The sequence below is a fragment of the Hyperoodon ampullatus genome (genome assembly GCF_949752795.1).
Source record: "Hyperoodon ampullatus genome assembly, chromosome: X".
NCBI classification, from domain to species: Eukaryota; Metazoa; Chordata; class Mammalia; order Artiodactyla; family Ziphiidae; genus Hyperoodon; species Hyperoodon ampullatus.
This window is the reverse complement of record NC_136913.1, coordinates 96,345,612-96,359,493: the sequence shown is the minus strand read 5'-3', so window position 1 is coordinate 96,359,493 and position 13,882 is coordinate 96,345,612. Positions and strand designations below refer to the sequence as shown.

At 40.2% G+C, this 13,882-nt stretch overlaps 1 protein-coding gene across 4 annotated transcripts in view; it reads right to left on the bottom strand.

Moving 5' to 3' along the window:
- PAK3 (p21 (RAC1) activated kinase 3) overlaps positions 1-13,882 on the bottom strand; it is a gene marked incomplete at both ends in the record, with an annotated part of 90,433 nt that overhangs the window by 62,388 nt on the left and 14,163 nt on the right. The window contains 5 exons of one of the 4 annotated variants that reach the window (XM_079727330.1): positions 501-538; positions 2,513-2,666; positions 3,811-3,855; positions 5,434-5,496; positions 8,214-8,314. In XM_079727330.1, the coding sequence (XP_079583456.1) occupies positions 501-538; positions 2,513-2,666; positions 3,811-3,855; positions 5,434-5,496; positions 8,214-8,314 (401 nt within the window). The remainder of the gene's footprint in view (positions 1-500; positions 539-2,512; positions 2,667-3,810; positions 3,856-5,433; positions 5,497-8,213; positions 8,315-13,882) is intronic. The other 3 variants (XM_079727331.1, XM_079727332.1, XM_079727333.1) reach the window with 3 other exon arrangements.

Here is a 13,882-nt window from a genome sequence, read left to right as displayed (position 1 = left end):
GTAAATTGTTAAATAGCAGTATAGCCATACCATGGAATACTACTTAGCAATAAAAAGGAACAAACTATTGATACAACAACTTGGATGAATCCTAAGAGCATTATGCTGAGAGAAAAGCCAATCCCAAAAGGACGTATACTGTATTATTTCATTTACATTTGAAATGTCCAGAAAGACAAATCTATAAAACCAGATTAGTGATGACCTAGGGCTAAAGTGCAGTGGATGGGGGTTAACTCTAGGCAGACCTGGGAGATCTTACTGGGGTGATGAAAGTGTTCTAAAACTAGATTGTGGTGATGGTAGCACAGGTGTATAAATTTACTAAAACTCATCAAACTGTACACTTAAAAATGGGTGAATTTTATGTATCTAATTTATACCTTTAAAATATTTTTAAAGGATTCTATGTGTATCTAAAAACAGGATCTGCACAATTGTATTCTCTTGGACCACTGGAAACACCGATCATACAAAACTGTTTTCAATTTTTCACTTACCGAAGGATGGGCTGCTATGTATCCATGTGCGCTTTTATCTGAAAAGTGAAGGTAAAGATATTACCTTTGTTTCATAAAGACTGCCTCATTTAGAGACCATGCTTAAAAAAACTGCATGTGTTTGACCAGAAGGAAATTTTCTGATGCAGTATTAAATAGATACTACGACAAATGACTAGCTTTTCTTAAAATAGCTCACACCCTTACATCATCACCATATTCTCGCCACCCCATTTTATAGATCTTAATGAAGGCCTCCAGTGAATCTCATCTATACTGAGGAATGTTGAGATAACCTACTCCTGACTGGTATGATTTTACACGTCTATATCCAGAATTTCTCCCCGACTTCCTCCTTCCCTCTCCTCCTCCCTCCCTCATTTCCCTTCCTCCCTTCCACCCTTCCTTCCTTTCCCCTTCCCTTCCTCCCCTTCCCCTCCTAGGCTATTAGTTAGCCTCAACACGAGACCATCAAGAAAACATATGGTGAGTTTCAGAATAGAGCAATAACTCAGATACTGTCGAGTTCTAACATAGTTTTTTTCAGGATTTCATCTTTATAAACTGAGAGAATTCGACACATAAAAACAAAAGGGTTAAAAAGCAGTGGCAGGGCTTCCCTGGTGGCGCAGTGGTTGAGAGTCCGCCTGCCGATGCAGGGGACGAGGGTTTGTGCCCTGGTCCGGGAAGATCCCACATGCCGCGGAGCGGCTGGGCCCGTGAGCCATGGCCGCTGGGCCTGCGCGTCCGGAGCCTGTGCTCCGTAATGGGAGAGGCCACAACAGTGAGAGTTCCGTGTACCGCAAAAAAAAAAAAAAAAAAGCAGTGGCAACGTGGAATAAAGAACAAATTTTGAAAATGTGCCCTGTACTAAAACCAATGCCAAGAGGTAGGGGCTCTTTATAGCTGGAGCACTAATGATAGTATTCTCTTCTTTCTTTCTTTTTTTTTTTTTTGCGGTACTTTTTTTTTTTTTTTTTTTTTTTTGCGGTACACGGGCCTCTCACTGTTGTGGCCTCTCCCGTTGCGGAGCACAGGCTCCGGATGCGCAGGCCCAGCGGCCATGGCTCATGGGCCCAGCCGCTCCACGGCATGTGGGATCTTCCCGGACCGGGGCACGAACCCACGTCCCCTGCATTGGCAGGTGGACTCTCAAACACTGCGCCACCAGGGAAGCTCCCTCTTCTTTCTTTAGATGTAATATAATAAATTGTTTTAGAGACGCAACCCAGATCATCTTTTTCACAATGCAAAATAATTGCTTGGTATATTTTTTCAGTTGCTTACAGTGCAAATTTGGACATCAAACCTTCAAACGAAGGCTGGGTCTACAGGCTAGCAAATGAAGTCGAGATATGGCAGGAACGTGGCCATGTCAATCTCTTATAAATACCAAGACATGATTTCTTTAAGTCTGATTTTACCGTCAGATCAAAATAACTCAGCAACCACAAAATTTGTGCTGTGTCATCATGGTGCATGCAATTCAGTGAATCTAAGGGATAAAATAAATTTCAAGAGACCAGGGTTTGATCCAGACACCTCTTACTTCCTAAACGCATGACAAGGCCTGATCCTAAGTGACTCAGTGTCTTCATGCCAGTGAAGAGACAAAACAACAATTGTGATTGCTGATCCAAACTGACAACTACTGCTTCACTGAACAATTTCCTTACTTGAGTTTTAAAATCACCCAAGTACTGTAAATCTCCTAACATCAACTTCAACTTCCAACTCATCTTTTGGTTGATTTATGTTGAAGTCATTCAAAAAAGGAACTTGAACTGGCTTCGAATGCCCTCCAGGCATTCTGTTCTAATCCTGAGGTTCTGAGATTGGAATTACTTCTTCACTTTTTTTTTTTTTTGGTAGCACCGCGCGGCTTTTGGGATCTTGGTTCCCGACCAGGGATCAAACCCGGGCCCCCTGCCATGGAAGCGCAGAGTCCTAACCACTGGACTGCCAGGGAAGTCCCAGTTCTTCACTTTTTGATATCCTACATTTACTCTTACCTCCTGACGTAAAGCTCATGTACTTCTGGTTGTTGACTGTTTCTTTGGAATCATAGAATTTGAGAACATCTAGAACGGCTTGGGGGTTCTTCTTCTGTTCCAGCTTTGTTATGTTGGAGGTTTGGAGTAATCGTGCCCATTGCTCAGGAATTCCCTGTGGACAACCAAAGGGAAAGAATGGAAGCTCAGAACATTCAGCAGCTGCATTTTCATGTTCCAGTAAAGTTCTTCACCAAGAAGCCCATGCTACCTGTAGGATTACACTTGGGAAACTGAAGTTACACTCTAGATTTAAAGTTAGTAACTTAATAATGCAATCATTCTCTTCTCTAATTAAAACACATAGGTAAAACTAAGATCCAACTTAAAAAGGGTGGGTGGGAGTATGACTGTGATAGAAAAAAAAAAGCGCATGAAAATCACCTCCATATTAACTCTGCTCATCCATGAAATGATGTTTACGGCTTAGCTTATTTTTTCTGGCGACTCAGGGCAGACATAGCAAGACTTCTCTAAATTTGTGCACAGCATAGTATAGTGCAGATCAATAGATTTTATATGACTGGAATAACATAAGCTGTTTCTGGGCATGTTGTAATCAGAATATCTTTTAGAATAAAAGTAAAGCCTCACCCTTGGTCAGTTCATACTCTGTGGTTATCAAATGTAATTTTTTTGGGGGGTCTAGAGCTTTAACATAAAGGGGGATTGAGAGGAGACAAAAATAGACTCATGGACAAGCAATAACCACAGGGGTGCTAAATAGTAACATTTTTCCCTGCAGCTTTCTCCTCTCCTCCCCCCGTCCCCTCCTCCCCACTTCGTTCATTGGCCACATAGAACCTGGGGACGGTGGCAACCATGCCAAAGCCTTCTGAAAATTTGCAATAATCTGAAGCATTTAGAGCAGAGAGGAGGGAGTGTTTGGCAATCTAACCAAGGAGAATTGCAAAAATTACACAGAGAGGTTAGCTTTGTATTGAGCGTTCAGCATTGTTTCCTACATGTTCGGCCTACAGATGTCCCCATTGCATAATTATCCAACCTCCAAGAGAACTTGGAGCGAGAAACAGACACACTCTTCCTGAAGTGCATCTAGACACAATTTACGTGGCTTTGTCCTATGAAGTCTCGGCAAAACAATGTGTGACGTGGGCCTCCAGAGTTTGGGAATGACAACAAAAAAGTGAGATAAGCCAAGCAACAACTCTACTGCACACACATGAACCTGCTGCTGCAGTGCTATGACATCTCAAAGAAGCACTTTGATGCAAGCTTCTTTTGGGCCTGTGACGCACCTCTGGGAGCTTCCCTGGGCACATCTGTGAGCCATAGAGATCTGGCTGTAATGGACGTAAATAAAGAAAGAAAAGAAAGTTAAAACAGAATGTGGGACAACTTAGAAGGTGGGAGGAGATGAAACCAATGGGTCTGAATGGGGACGGGTTAATCCCTTCTAAAGTGGGGCGGTTATGAAAATAGGGAGGTATTAACTAAATCAGGGGCAGGACAGGCTACAGGACAACAGATTTAAGAAAACAGAGAAAACAACAATGTTCCAAAGTTTGGATGCATAGTTCCACTTTTGGCCAGATGCTTCCTCCATAAATATGCAATAATAAGGATTACCATTAAATGACTGGAGAAATTACTAAAAGGCAGAAACATGAATTTGGAGGGAAGAAGGATGGCATCATGAAAAGCTTCAACAATAATTTGTAAGTTGTTTTTACGACTGGGTGATCACAGGTAGCCAATGGCCATGTGATGAACTTACAAATTTCAGTTCCCAATTCTGGTGAACCATTTTCAATTTCACATTGGAAGTGTCTGTATGGCTAAAATTCAAAGAAGAGGTATATGGTGATGCTGAATTTAACCTGTTCTCATTAAGGTGATTCTTATGTATTTTGGAGCTAAAGTCGTGGCTGGCTTAGAGAAAACTAGCTTAAGCTTCCCACACAGCCAGACTCTATGTTTGAATTTCTTAGACATTTAGAGCAGGGAAAGGGAAACCATTTCGTTTGGAACCATATTATGAATAATCTCCATTTTAATGCCGCAGTTCTAAAGTCCCACTTCCCACAAAATAAGATCAGATATAAGGTAACAGCTTTGCCTAAATAAAGATATTTCCAATGCTACAGAAACATGCTTTTACCCAACTGATTTGATTTGGGTTACAGGTCTTTGATTCCTGGCATTTGGGGTTACTCCAAGCACAGTGAAAGGACACTTTTACATGCATTCATCACGCAATTTGATGCTAAAGCCTTAAGCCAAAAATTTGAACTCAGGAGCCCATGCATGATCCCAGTTCTGATTCTAAGTGCAATTAATAGCATTTGGTTAATACTGTAATGGCCAAAGGAGTTATTAAGTGTTACAAAACCAGGTATGCATTGCACATAACCACCAGAGCAGACATCACTGGCATGATCATTATCATAATCATTAGAATATTTGCAGTTATTATACATACTCATGGCACTTCTAAACTTTTGTGATAATAGTCTTGTGATCACTAGACAGCAGGAAAAACTGCTGTCAATTGCAAAAGATCCTCCAGACAACTATACTTACCACGTGACTACACTGCTGACATAATTTTTTTTCCTTTTTTAAGTTGAGATAAACCAGTTCATCAATGAAACCTGACACTTAAATTTGAATGTATGCCATAAAGGCATGTAATCAGAAAGCCATAACTCATTACTCCAAATTGAGGTACAAACCCCAAAAGTCAGATAGCTAATGGAGACCTAGAAGTGTGAGCATCAGAAGCCTGACCACGTATGTAATAACAGCTAGATGTACATCAAGCTGGGGATTGTCCAGTGTAGCCCAGGAGAATGGCAGCATGATACAACAGGCCAAGCATTTATCTTATCATAAGAAATGATAATGTATATCACTCATACCATTTTTCCCTCTGATTGACTTGAAGCGACCGTCACAGGTCTAGAGGTCTGGAAGGGGGAGTTCTGAAGTATTTGGGACAAAAATGGTAATATAAAGGGTAAGGACTTATAATAGTTTCATACCCAAAATCTCACCTCCCAACCTAATTTTAACCTCAGGGTCCAAGTGTGTGACCAAGTGTACAAGGTTTTATGGGCCAATTAGCCAAAGGGTAAGCACCAAGCAATACACCAAACCAGTGTCCAAATATTCCAAATAACAGGCCCCTGTGAGACAACTGGACTCGACAGTTCAACAAATTGCTCAAAATTCAACCTCAACAACTGTAATGATCAAATTTAGTAATATGTCCCTCCCCCTCCACATGAACACACGCACACACACACACATACACACACACACAACCAATTAGTGGTACTGGGGCGATTAAGACCCCATTCTAAATCCTACTAATAAAATGACTTTTAAAAGTTTATTATCATCTGGTATTTTTAAAGCTAGTAAATATAAATCATAGGTTAAGATAGTAAAAAAAAGGGCAGAATTTGGTATCTTTAAAAAACAACGTGGGGACAAATAGTTATGAAAGATTATCACAGCGACAATAAAGTACATCACATTTCCAAATTTAGCCTCTGTCTCATCTATATATTCAGTGGATTTCTAACAATTGCATCCAAACACTTTATTTATATTAGGTTTTTGGGAGGAGGAGAAAGGTTCTTGTTTGGTTTGGTTCAGTTGCATCAAAATATTTTTCACAATTGGAAAGATTGCCCATCACACATCCCACCCCACCCCTCTCTGGTTGATTCTTGGGGTCCTAACTGACAGCAAAGTGAAAATGGATGGTCTCCAGTCAGCAAGATGATGGTGATTCACTTTCCTTCATTTCCATTCAGAACCCATAAAGAACAAAGGAAAAGCTAAAGATAGAGAAATTCTATCAGAAGATGTCAAGCAAGTAGGAAAGAGTGGAAAAAAATTAAAAATTGGAAAGGAACCAGAATATCACATGAGAATAGTGGAGGGGAAAATTTTCACATCAGAAAACGAAAAGGAAGAATAAAAGAACAGAGAAATATGGAATGACAACAATAAAACAGAAGAAAAGATTAAACAGAAGAAAAGCACATGGAAAACAAAAAGGTCAAAACTGGAAAGACAGTTCTTAAAATAAAAAAGGGAAGATTTTTAAGATAAAACTTATAATGATTCAGTGCTTTTACTGTTTCAAACATCAGAAAAAATAGTCATCTCTTTGTTTATGATTTTTTAAAAATCTAAACTTGTTCAGATTATAAAAATATATATAAATATTTTTTGCTTTGGGTGGTGATGATGGTGGTGGTGGTGGTGACAGTGAGGTTATATTTTCTAAGTGTAGCTAACAGAATATTCTCAAACACAGCAAAGAACAGAGGCTGGGCTCAAACTCAAGGCCATTTGAATAATATCTCTGACTCCAATGATGAAATTGGTTAAACCAGTATCTCAACTTTATCAATGTCAGCACTTCTTAATGTTCTCTTCTGCTTGCTACTGAGAACATACAATCAGCTCACATCACTTTACAAGGCTAAGATGTTTAGTCAGTTTCCATTGCATTCTCACACTGCTTACTTCCGGAATTGAAAAAAGAAGGTAATTTGTCAGTTCAGAAACATGGTTTGATTCTCCAAATCAAATTAATTTGTTCCCTCTTTTTAAAAATTTAATCTTATGACACAGTCTACTCACTAACCATCATGTTATGAAATAGGAAATTTAATTATTTAATACCTAAATTTCTCTCTGGTTTAAGAATCCAAGAATTAATGGTGATGGTTCTATCAAAGATTTTTTTCCAGAACGCATTCAAAATTACTCATTATCTCAGAATGCACATTTTGATTGAGGTCCTTACTAGTATGAAAAAGTAGTTAGTCTTCCTGAGGACATGTTTCTAGCCACATCTTTTCCTTCATCCATCTAAAAGAAAGATGCCAGATCTTTAAAAAAAAAAAGGTATAAAATATCATAGATCTGAGATCATGTGCTATTTGAGCACTAAAAATATCCAAAGAAAGACTGGATCTATAGCTATAGTCTTTCTGGAGAATTCTTACTGGTATTTATTGTGCATTATGTATATATATTATATTTGTATATATGTGTATATATATATATATATATATATACACATATATACAAATATAAAGTAAGCATATAACCACTAAAGCATACGATACAGCCATCAATATTTCTTCCTGAAACATGGGGTCTGTTGTTTTGAATATCTACAAAATATACCTGTAAATAAGCCTAAAAATAAGCTATGTTCTTGAAATCAAAGAGAAGAAAAGGTCAATTTTACAGAGATTTTTGGTTAGTGTGGTTAACTTATCTGGGTTCCATTGTAAAGCCTGAATTATTCAGATAGACTGTCTTCACTGGCCAAGTTGAGTCAATGGTTCTCTGATTCACTTAAAGTGATAAAGAATAGGCTCAAGCTGAGTCTATCTGAACTACATCTCCTGTGCCATGGTAAATTAGCATTTTCAATCAAGTTGAAGGCTAACCACGATCAGACGTTTTTGTTAAGATGGACAAAATAATTTTGCCAATACCCTTGCCACTCTCTAGTTCCATCTGTGATTGTCTAGGCAAAGTCCACCTTCCTTGAAATCACCAAAAACATCAAGTCTGACATTTTGGGACGTGGCAATTCTTCCTTCAAACCTATTTTCACAAAGGAATCTTTTCATGCCTTACAAAACAAAATAAGGAGCTTACTTACAGTGAATTCCCCGGTGACTGCATCAAACCCCACATGAATCGTATGTTCAAAGTCTGAAGGAAGAGAGATCTCTGGGCGTTCTTTCTCTTTCTTCTTATTGGCTAAAGGCAAAATGTTAACATGTATTTATTTGGGATACAGTTTTGGCATCCATAAGTTGTACAATTAGGCTCATCAATTCATCAACTGTTGAAAGACAATTGAATCCAACACAATTATAACAATATTTAACTCCAGAATTTATAATTTTATTTAAATAAATGGCTGAGAGTTTGACAAAATGCTATGTCCAAATAATTTCCAAATTTCCAAATCCAATTCAAACAAAACTTGCAGTCAAACTGATTTATGTCCTTTACCAGTCTAATGATGTAATCAGCAGGTATCTAGGTATATTGTGTTTAACTGGTCTTGTTGGATCAAATACCACATACTATAGAAGAAATTCATTAGACTCAAGTCAAGCTAAGCCTTACTATTAGAAAGAAAGAATAGAAAAGTGCTTAAGCTATCTATAAAAGTGTTATGAATTGTTTCTATTTTAAACCATAGCCAAATATCAAGTAACCAGAACTTTAATTTACACGTTTACATTATGAAGAGTAGCTTAACAGGCTCTTGGTCTTCTTTCAATGAGAATACTATTGCAAAGCAATAACTTTGCTAGTAGAAAACAAAACACAAATTGTTGCTTTTTACTGAATTAATTTTATTGAGTTCTTAGAAACCTCAAACCAATTCCTTGGTTTAGTCATTTTAGTTTGTAGCTATTTTTCCATGTCCCTATAAATTTTGTCATAGTAGCCATTCAAAATCATTGTCCTCAAGTAACAGATTATTCATAGTGACACAATTATGAAGAAATACATCAATAGTTAATAAATCAAAAGCCTTTAAAGGTATAATCACTGAAGAAATTAAGTTGGGAACTGTAATGAAATTAGTCTATCTCAAAAGAAATCCCAGGAGGAAGTTATTATGGAAGCATTGTAAAATGGCATTTACTAGCTTCCATAATAGACAGAGCAGCAAATTTGAGCATGTATCTCTGATATGGCTGCATTTCACAGTCAAAAAAATAATACTCACCCTAATACTGGGTAAGTCAGCATGAACCAGTTTTGCCCAATGGAAACCAATCAACTTTAGAGTTGCCAGGGTGGCAAATTTAGAACATTCTGGTTCAAATAGATGTTTCCTTGGCCTCAATTTCAGACAACATTTAATTAACCATAATGGATTACTGGTTTTGTGGGTTACCCAGGACAAATTTTAAATTCAAAACATTTCATGTTCAAATGTCATTCGTATGGCTTCTTTTCACTTCCTACTCTTTCTCACTGTTCCATACCGCCAGCCAGAGGACAGAGATATGGGACAGAAATATGGAAATTCAAGTAGTAAGAGGATTAAGATACAAGATTAAGAAAGAAAGGTTGGGGTTGGGGTGGGGACAAGGGTCACTCAAAGTCGTTGCCTGGCCATGGAAAACATTTAGGACTCATTTTGAAAAGTATATATGTGCCATCCAACTTCAATTCAGCATGGATTCCACATTTACAGTGAGCCTACTTTATTGACTATCATTTTAACTGAACATTAGAGTTTGGGGTAGGTACTTCTACTTCCCCTGCATGTTTATGGACTGTAGCTACCATTTATACTTGTTCACCTACCACTTTTACTTGTCCAGAAAGGCAAACAGAACAATCAGCTTTTCTGTTCTTGCCACTCCACTGAAGATGTCCCAGCCACTCCTGTAATCGTTTTCTTATTTTCCTCTTTCCTGATGTCCCATCCATGTTGGACATGGCTAACCGCCTCTCTTTATACTTCCTTGACAATGTGGTCTGATTCTCCTCCTCCCTCAGTGACCATTCTTCATTTGATGGGCATCTTTTCTTCTGCCTTTTCTGATGCAGTCTTTGGCATTCATTTCTCTTGGATGGCATTCACTCCCAGATACTAACTCATGTTGGGTAATTCCCTAATCTGCTGTTGGCAGGGGTAGATACAGATTTTGTGGGACCAAAGACTTTATGTAATTTGAGAGGAAAGCTCCCTTTAGGTAAAAACAATACAAAATTGCTAGGGCTTCTTCTAGAGCCTTGGAAGAGTCCCAGGCAAGTGAGAAACTCTGAATAAGCAGCTTTATTCACTTCACAGTAAATGTACTCTGGTGGTTGGTGGCCTTTTTGGTGTCAAAGATCACTCTGATCTTTGATCACTATACACACATACACAATTTTGCATATAACTTCAGAGGTTCAAGATTCCCCTGGGCTCTAGGTTAAGAACCCCTAGCTTAGTCTCCATCTCTAATCATTGTATCAACTTGCATCCATGACCTCTCTTGCCAGCAAACAGGCTCTCCCTACTTCTCCATTAGCAATAGCTGCACAATTGAAGCCTGTTGACTTAGATGTAAACACTCCACTTCAGCTGAGCTATGTGAATCAGCCTAATGGGGTCTCCCTAAGGCCAGCTGGTTGTCAGTCCCTTACCAGTCTGATTATGCCATTCTCTTCACGCAGGACAAAGCGTAACAGAGGCAGGAAGGCCAAACTTGCTCCTCCTTCAGTGTCCATGTCCTCGTTGAAATGATAAGCACTCACCACCCAGATCAGAGAAGGATTAAGGCCTTGGACTCCTCCGCTTTGGGAGGCTCTAAGCAATGAAAAGATTACGACCTCCCCTCTCAAATAAAAGCAACACTAAAGCATAAAAAGGGAAGGAAGCCCCAAAAGTTCTGATGTTCCTATGATGATTAACTTAAGTCTTTAAAAAAACTACTCTATATCCCAAATCAAAATGTTTTCACATTTTGGGTGCTCCAATGTGCTGGGCCTTAGGCACCTGCTTACTCTGGCTTTTGGTTATTTCAGCCCTGGCCCAACTGCCCAAATCATAAATTTGGGAGCTTCTTTGACTCCTACTTTAATTCTACCTTAATCAGTCATCACGTTCTCTTTCCCAAACTCACTTTGGATGCATCTTCTTCCTTTCATCTCCACAAACCACCATCTTAGTCCAAGGCACCGGCATTTTTCACCTGGTCTTACTACCTCCAATTTTGCCCCCTGCAATTCATTACTCTGTGGCCGGAGTAATCTTTTGAAATATATATATCTGCCCGCATTCCTGCCTGTAAGATCCTTCAATGGCTCCCCATTATCCAGAAGTTCAGAGTTCATGCTCCTTAGCATGCTAGCCAAGGGCCTGCTTAATCTGCCCCCAGCATACCTCTCTACTGTCTATTCTTGCTATGGCCCCCACTGCTCCATACCCATTTCATGCTCCCTCAACTGCCAAGCTTTTCTCTTACTGCCAAGCTTTTACACATGCTACACGGAGGCCTGGCAAGTCTTACTTCTTAACGCCTCACATCTGCGCCCATTAGTCTTTTTTTTTTTTTTTTTTTTTGCGGTATGCGGGCCTCTCACTGTTGTGGCCTCTCCCGTCGTGGAGCACAGGCTACGGACGTGCAGGCCCAGCGGCCACGGCTCACAGGCTCAGCCGCTCCGTGGCATGTGGGATCCTCCCGGACCGGGGCACGAACCCGTGTCCCCTGCATTGGCAGGCAGACTCTCAACCACTGCGCCACCAGGGAAGCCCCAGTCCTTTTTCTTGAAGACTCACTCTTGTGTTTCCTCTCCTCTGGCGAGTCTTTTCCTGTCTTCCCTCTGCAGACAAAGTTGAATGCCCTTCTCTTCATGCTCCCAGAGAGCTACCCAGTGTGTACTCTGAGTTTGGCCCTTAGTAACACTGAATTGTCATTTCTTCTTTACATACCTATCTCTCTAGCTAAAATCTGAGATATTTGACAGCAGAGAGTGTATCTTATTCATTCTCACATTCCCTAGCACCTGGCTTATGTCTGCACACGTAATCACTATCATCTATGGAATATTCACCATGTGCAAAGTGCTTCTAGGGTTATCTCATTTAATCTCCACCACAATCTTATAAGGCAGGCATTATTATTGTATTGTTATTGTTTTACAGATGAGGAAGTACGACTCTGTGAAGTTAAACCACATATCCAAGATTACACAGCTGGCAGGTGTCAGAGCCAGGATTTGAACCTAGGTCTCAATTGTGTCTACAGAACCTAAGCTCTTAATAGCCACACTATTTATTACTCAGTAGCATTAAAAGAAAACCTCAATAGGTTTGAGCCGTTAGTCTTCAGTAAATGGTTAGTGACTGAATGGAGACTAGCTGAGAACTTTTTTCTTTTTTTTCTTTTAAGGAATACTAAAATGTCTGTGTCTCCCCCAGAAAATTCTGTGAGCAGTGGTTGTTTATATTAAGACTCATCCTAACCTGAATCTTGGGCTCATAAGACGCGGCCTGATCACCTCTGGGTTGATATTTGCAGAGAGCAGAAGAACAAACGAGTACCACTTTCTAAGTGTATCAGCCATATTCTATTGGAACCTAGAACGAAGGCCACAAATTGCTGACTAGACCACAGATTACAAATGGTGTTTGGCACTGGGACCCTCTGCCTGCTCATGGTTCTGGCTGTAACTCCAGGGGCCAGCTAATCTGTCCAGAATCTCTCATCTTGACATCTTTCCCCATCCCACTACATTTTTCTTTCTTTCTTTCTTTCTTTTTTTTTTTTTTTTTTGCGGTACGCGAGCCTCTCACTGTTGTGGCCTCTCCCGTTGCGGAGCACAGGCTCCGGACGCGCAGGCTCAGCGGCCATGGCTCACGGGCCCAGCCGCTCCGCGGCATGCGGGATCTTCCCGGACCGGGGCACGAACCCGTGTCCCCTGCATCGGCAGGCGGACTCTCAACCACTGCGCCACCAGGGAAGACACCCCACTACATTTTAAAGAAAGAGAAGTCATCTGTCACCTCCTATACACCCCGACCCCAATGTTCTGCATTTCTCTAGTGACTAGGGCTTACTCCATTAAAATCCCCCTACACCTTTACTTCAACCTCTTCATTAAATGCACTGTTGACTTCTTGCCTTAGGTTCTCAAACTTCACTGTGCATCACTCTCATGTGGGAAACTTCAAAAAAGTAAGAGAGAGAGAGAGATTTCAGAGCCCTGCCCCCAGAGATTCAGATTTAGTCTGGGGTAGACCTCAGCACTTTTAATTTTTAAACGCCCTCCAGTATTTCCATTAAGCAGCTGGGGTTGAGAAAAATTATTTTAAACCCTACTATCCAACGAAGGTACCACTTCCTCAGATAATCCTGATGGACGCTGATGGTTCTTCCCCATTCCAAGTCTTTAGGTCCGGGGGAATGGAGAAGGGCAGAGTTTCCTCATTTTTATTCCATATTGTCTGTTTGAGATCAGTACTTCCGCACTTTCCTACAAAGCCCCCTCCTGTGAGGTTACTGCCATTTAGTTCTCCTGGCCAAGTCCTCTTATCCACTGAGGACTTTGGCTCCCAGTATTCTTTCCAACACTCAGTGCTGCCATCTCTCTGTGAAACATAATATACAAATGGACACCTCTTTCATACACACCCTCTCCTTTTAACTCCTTGACCTCCCTTAGCTCTAATGAACTTCATCTCCTTTCCACTTCAATCCACTCCCATGGTCAGCATTAAACCAGTGGTTCTCAACCAGAGCTGCTCATCAGAATAACCTGTAGAGTTTCATAAAAATCCCAACACCTTGGGCCCACTCAGAACCTACT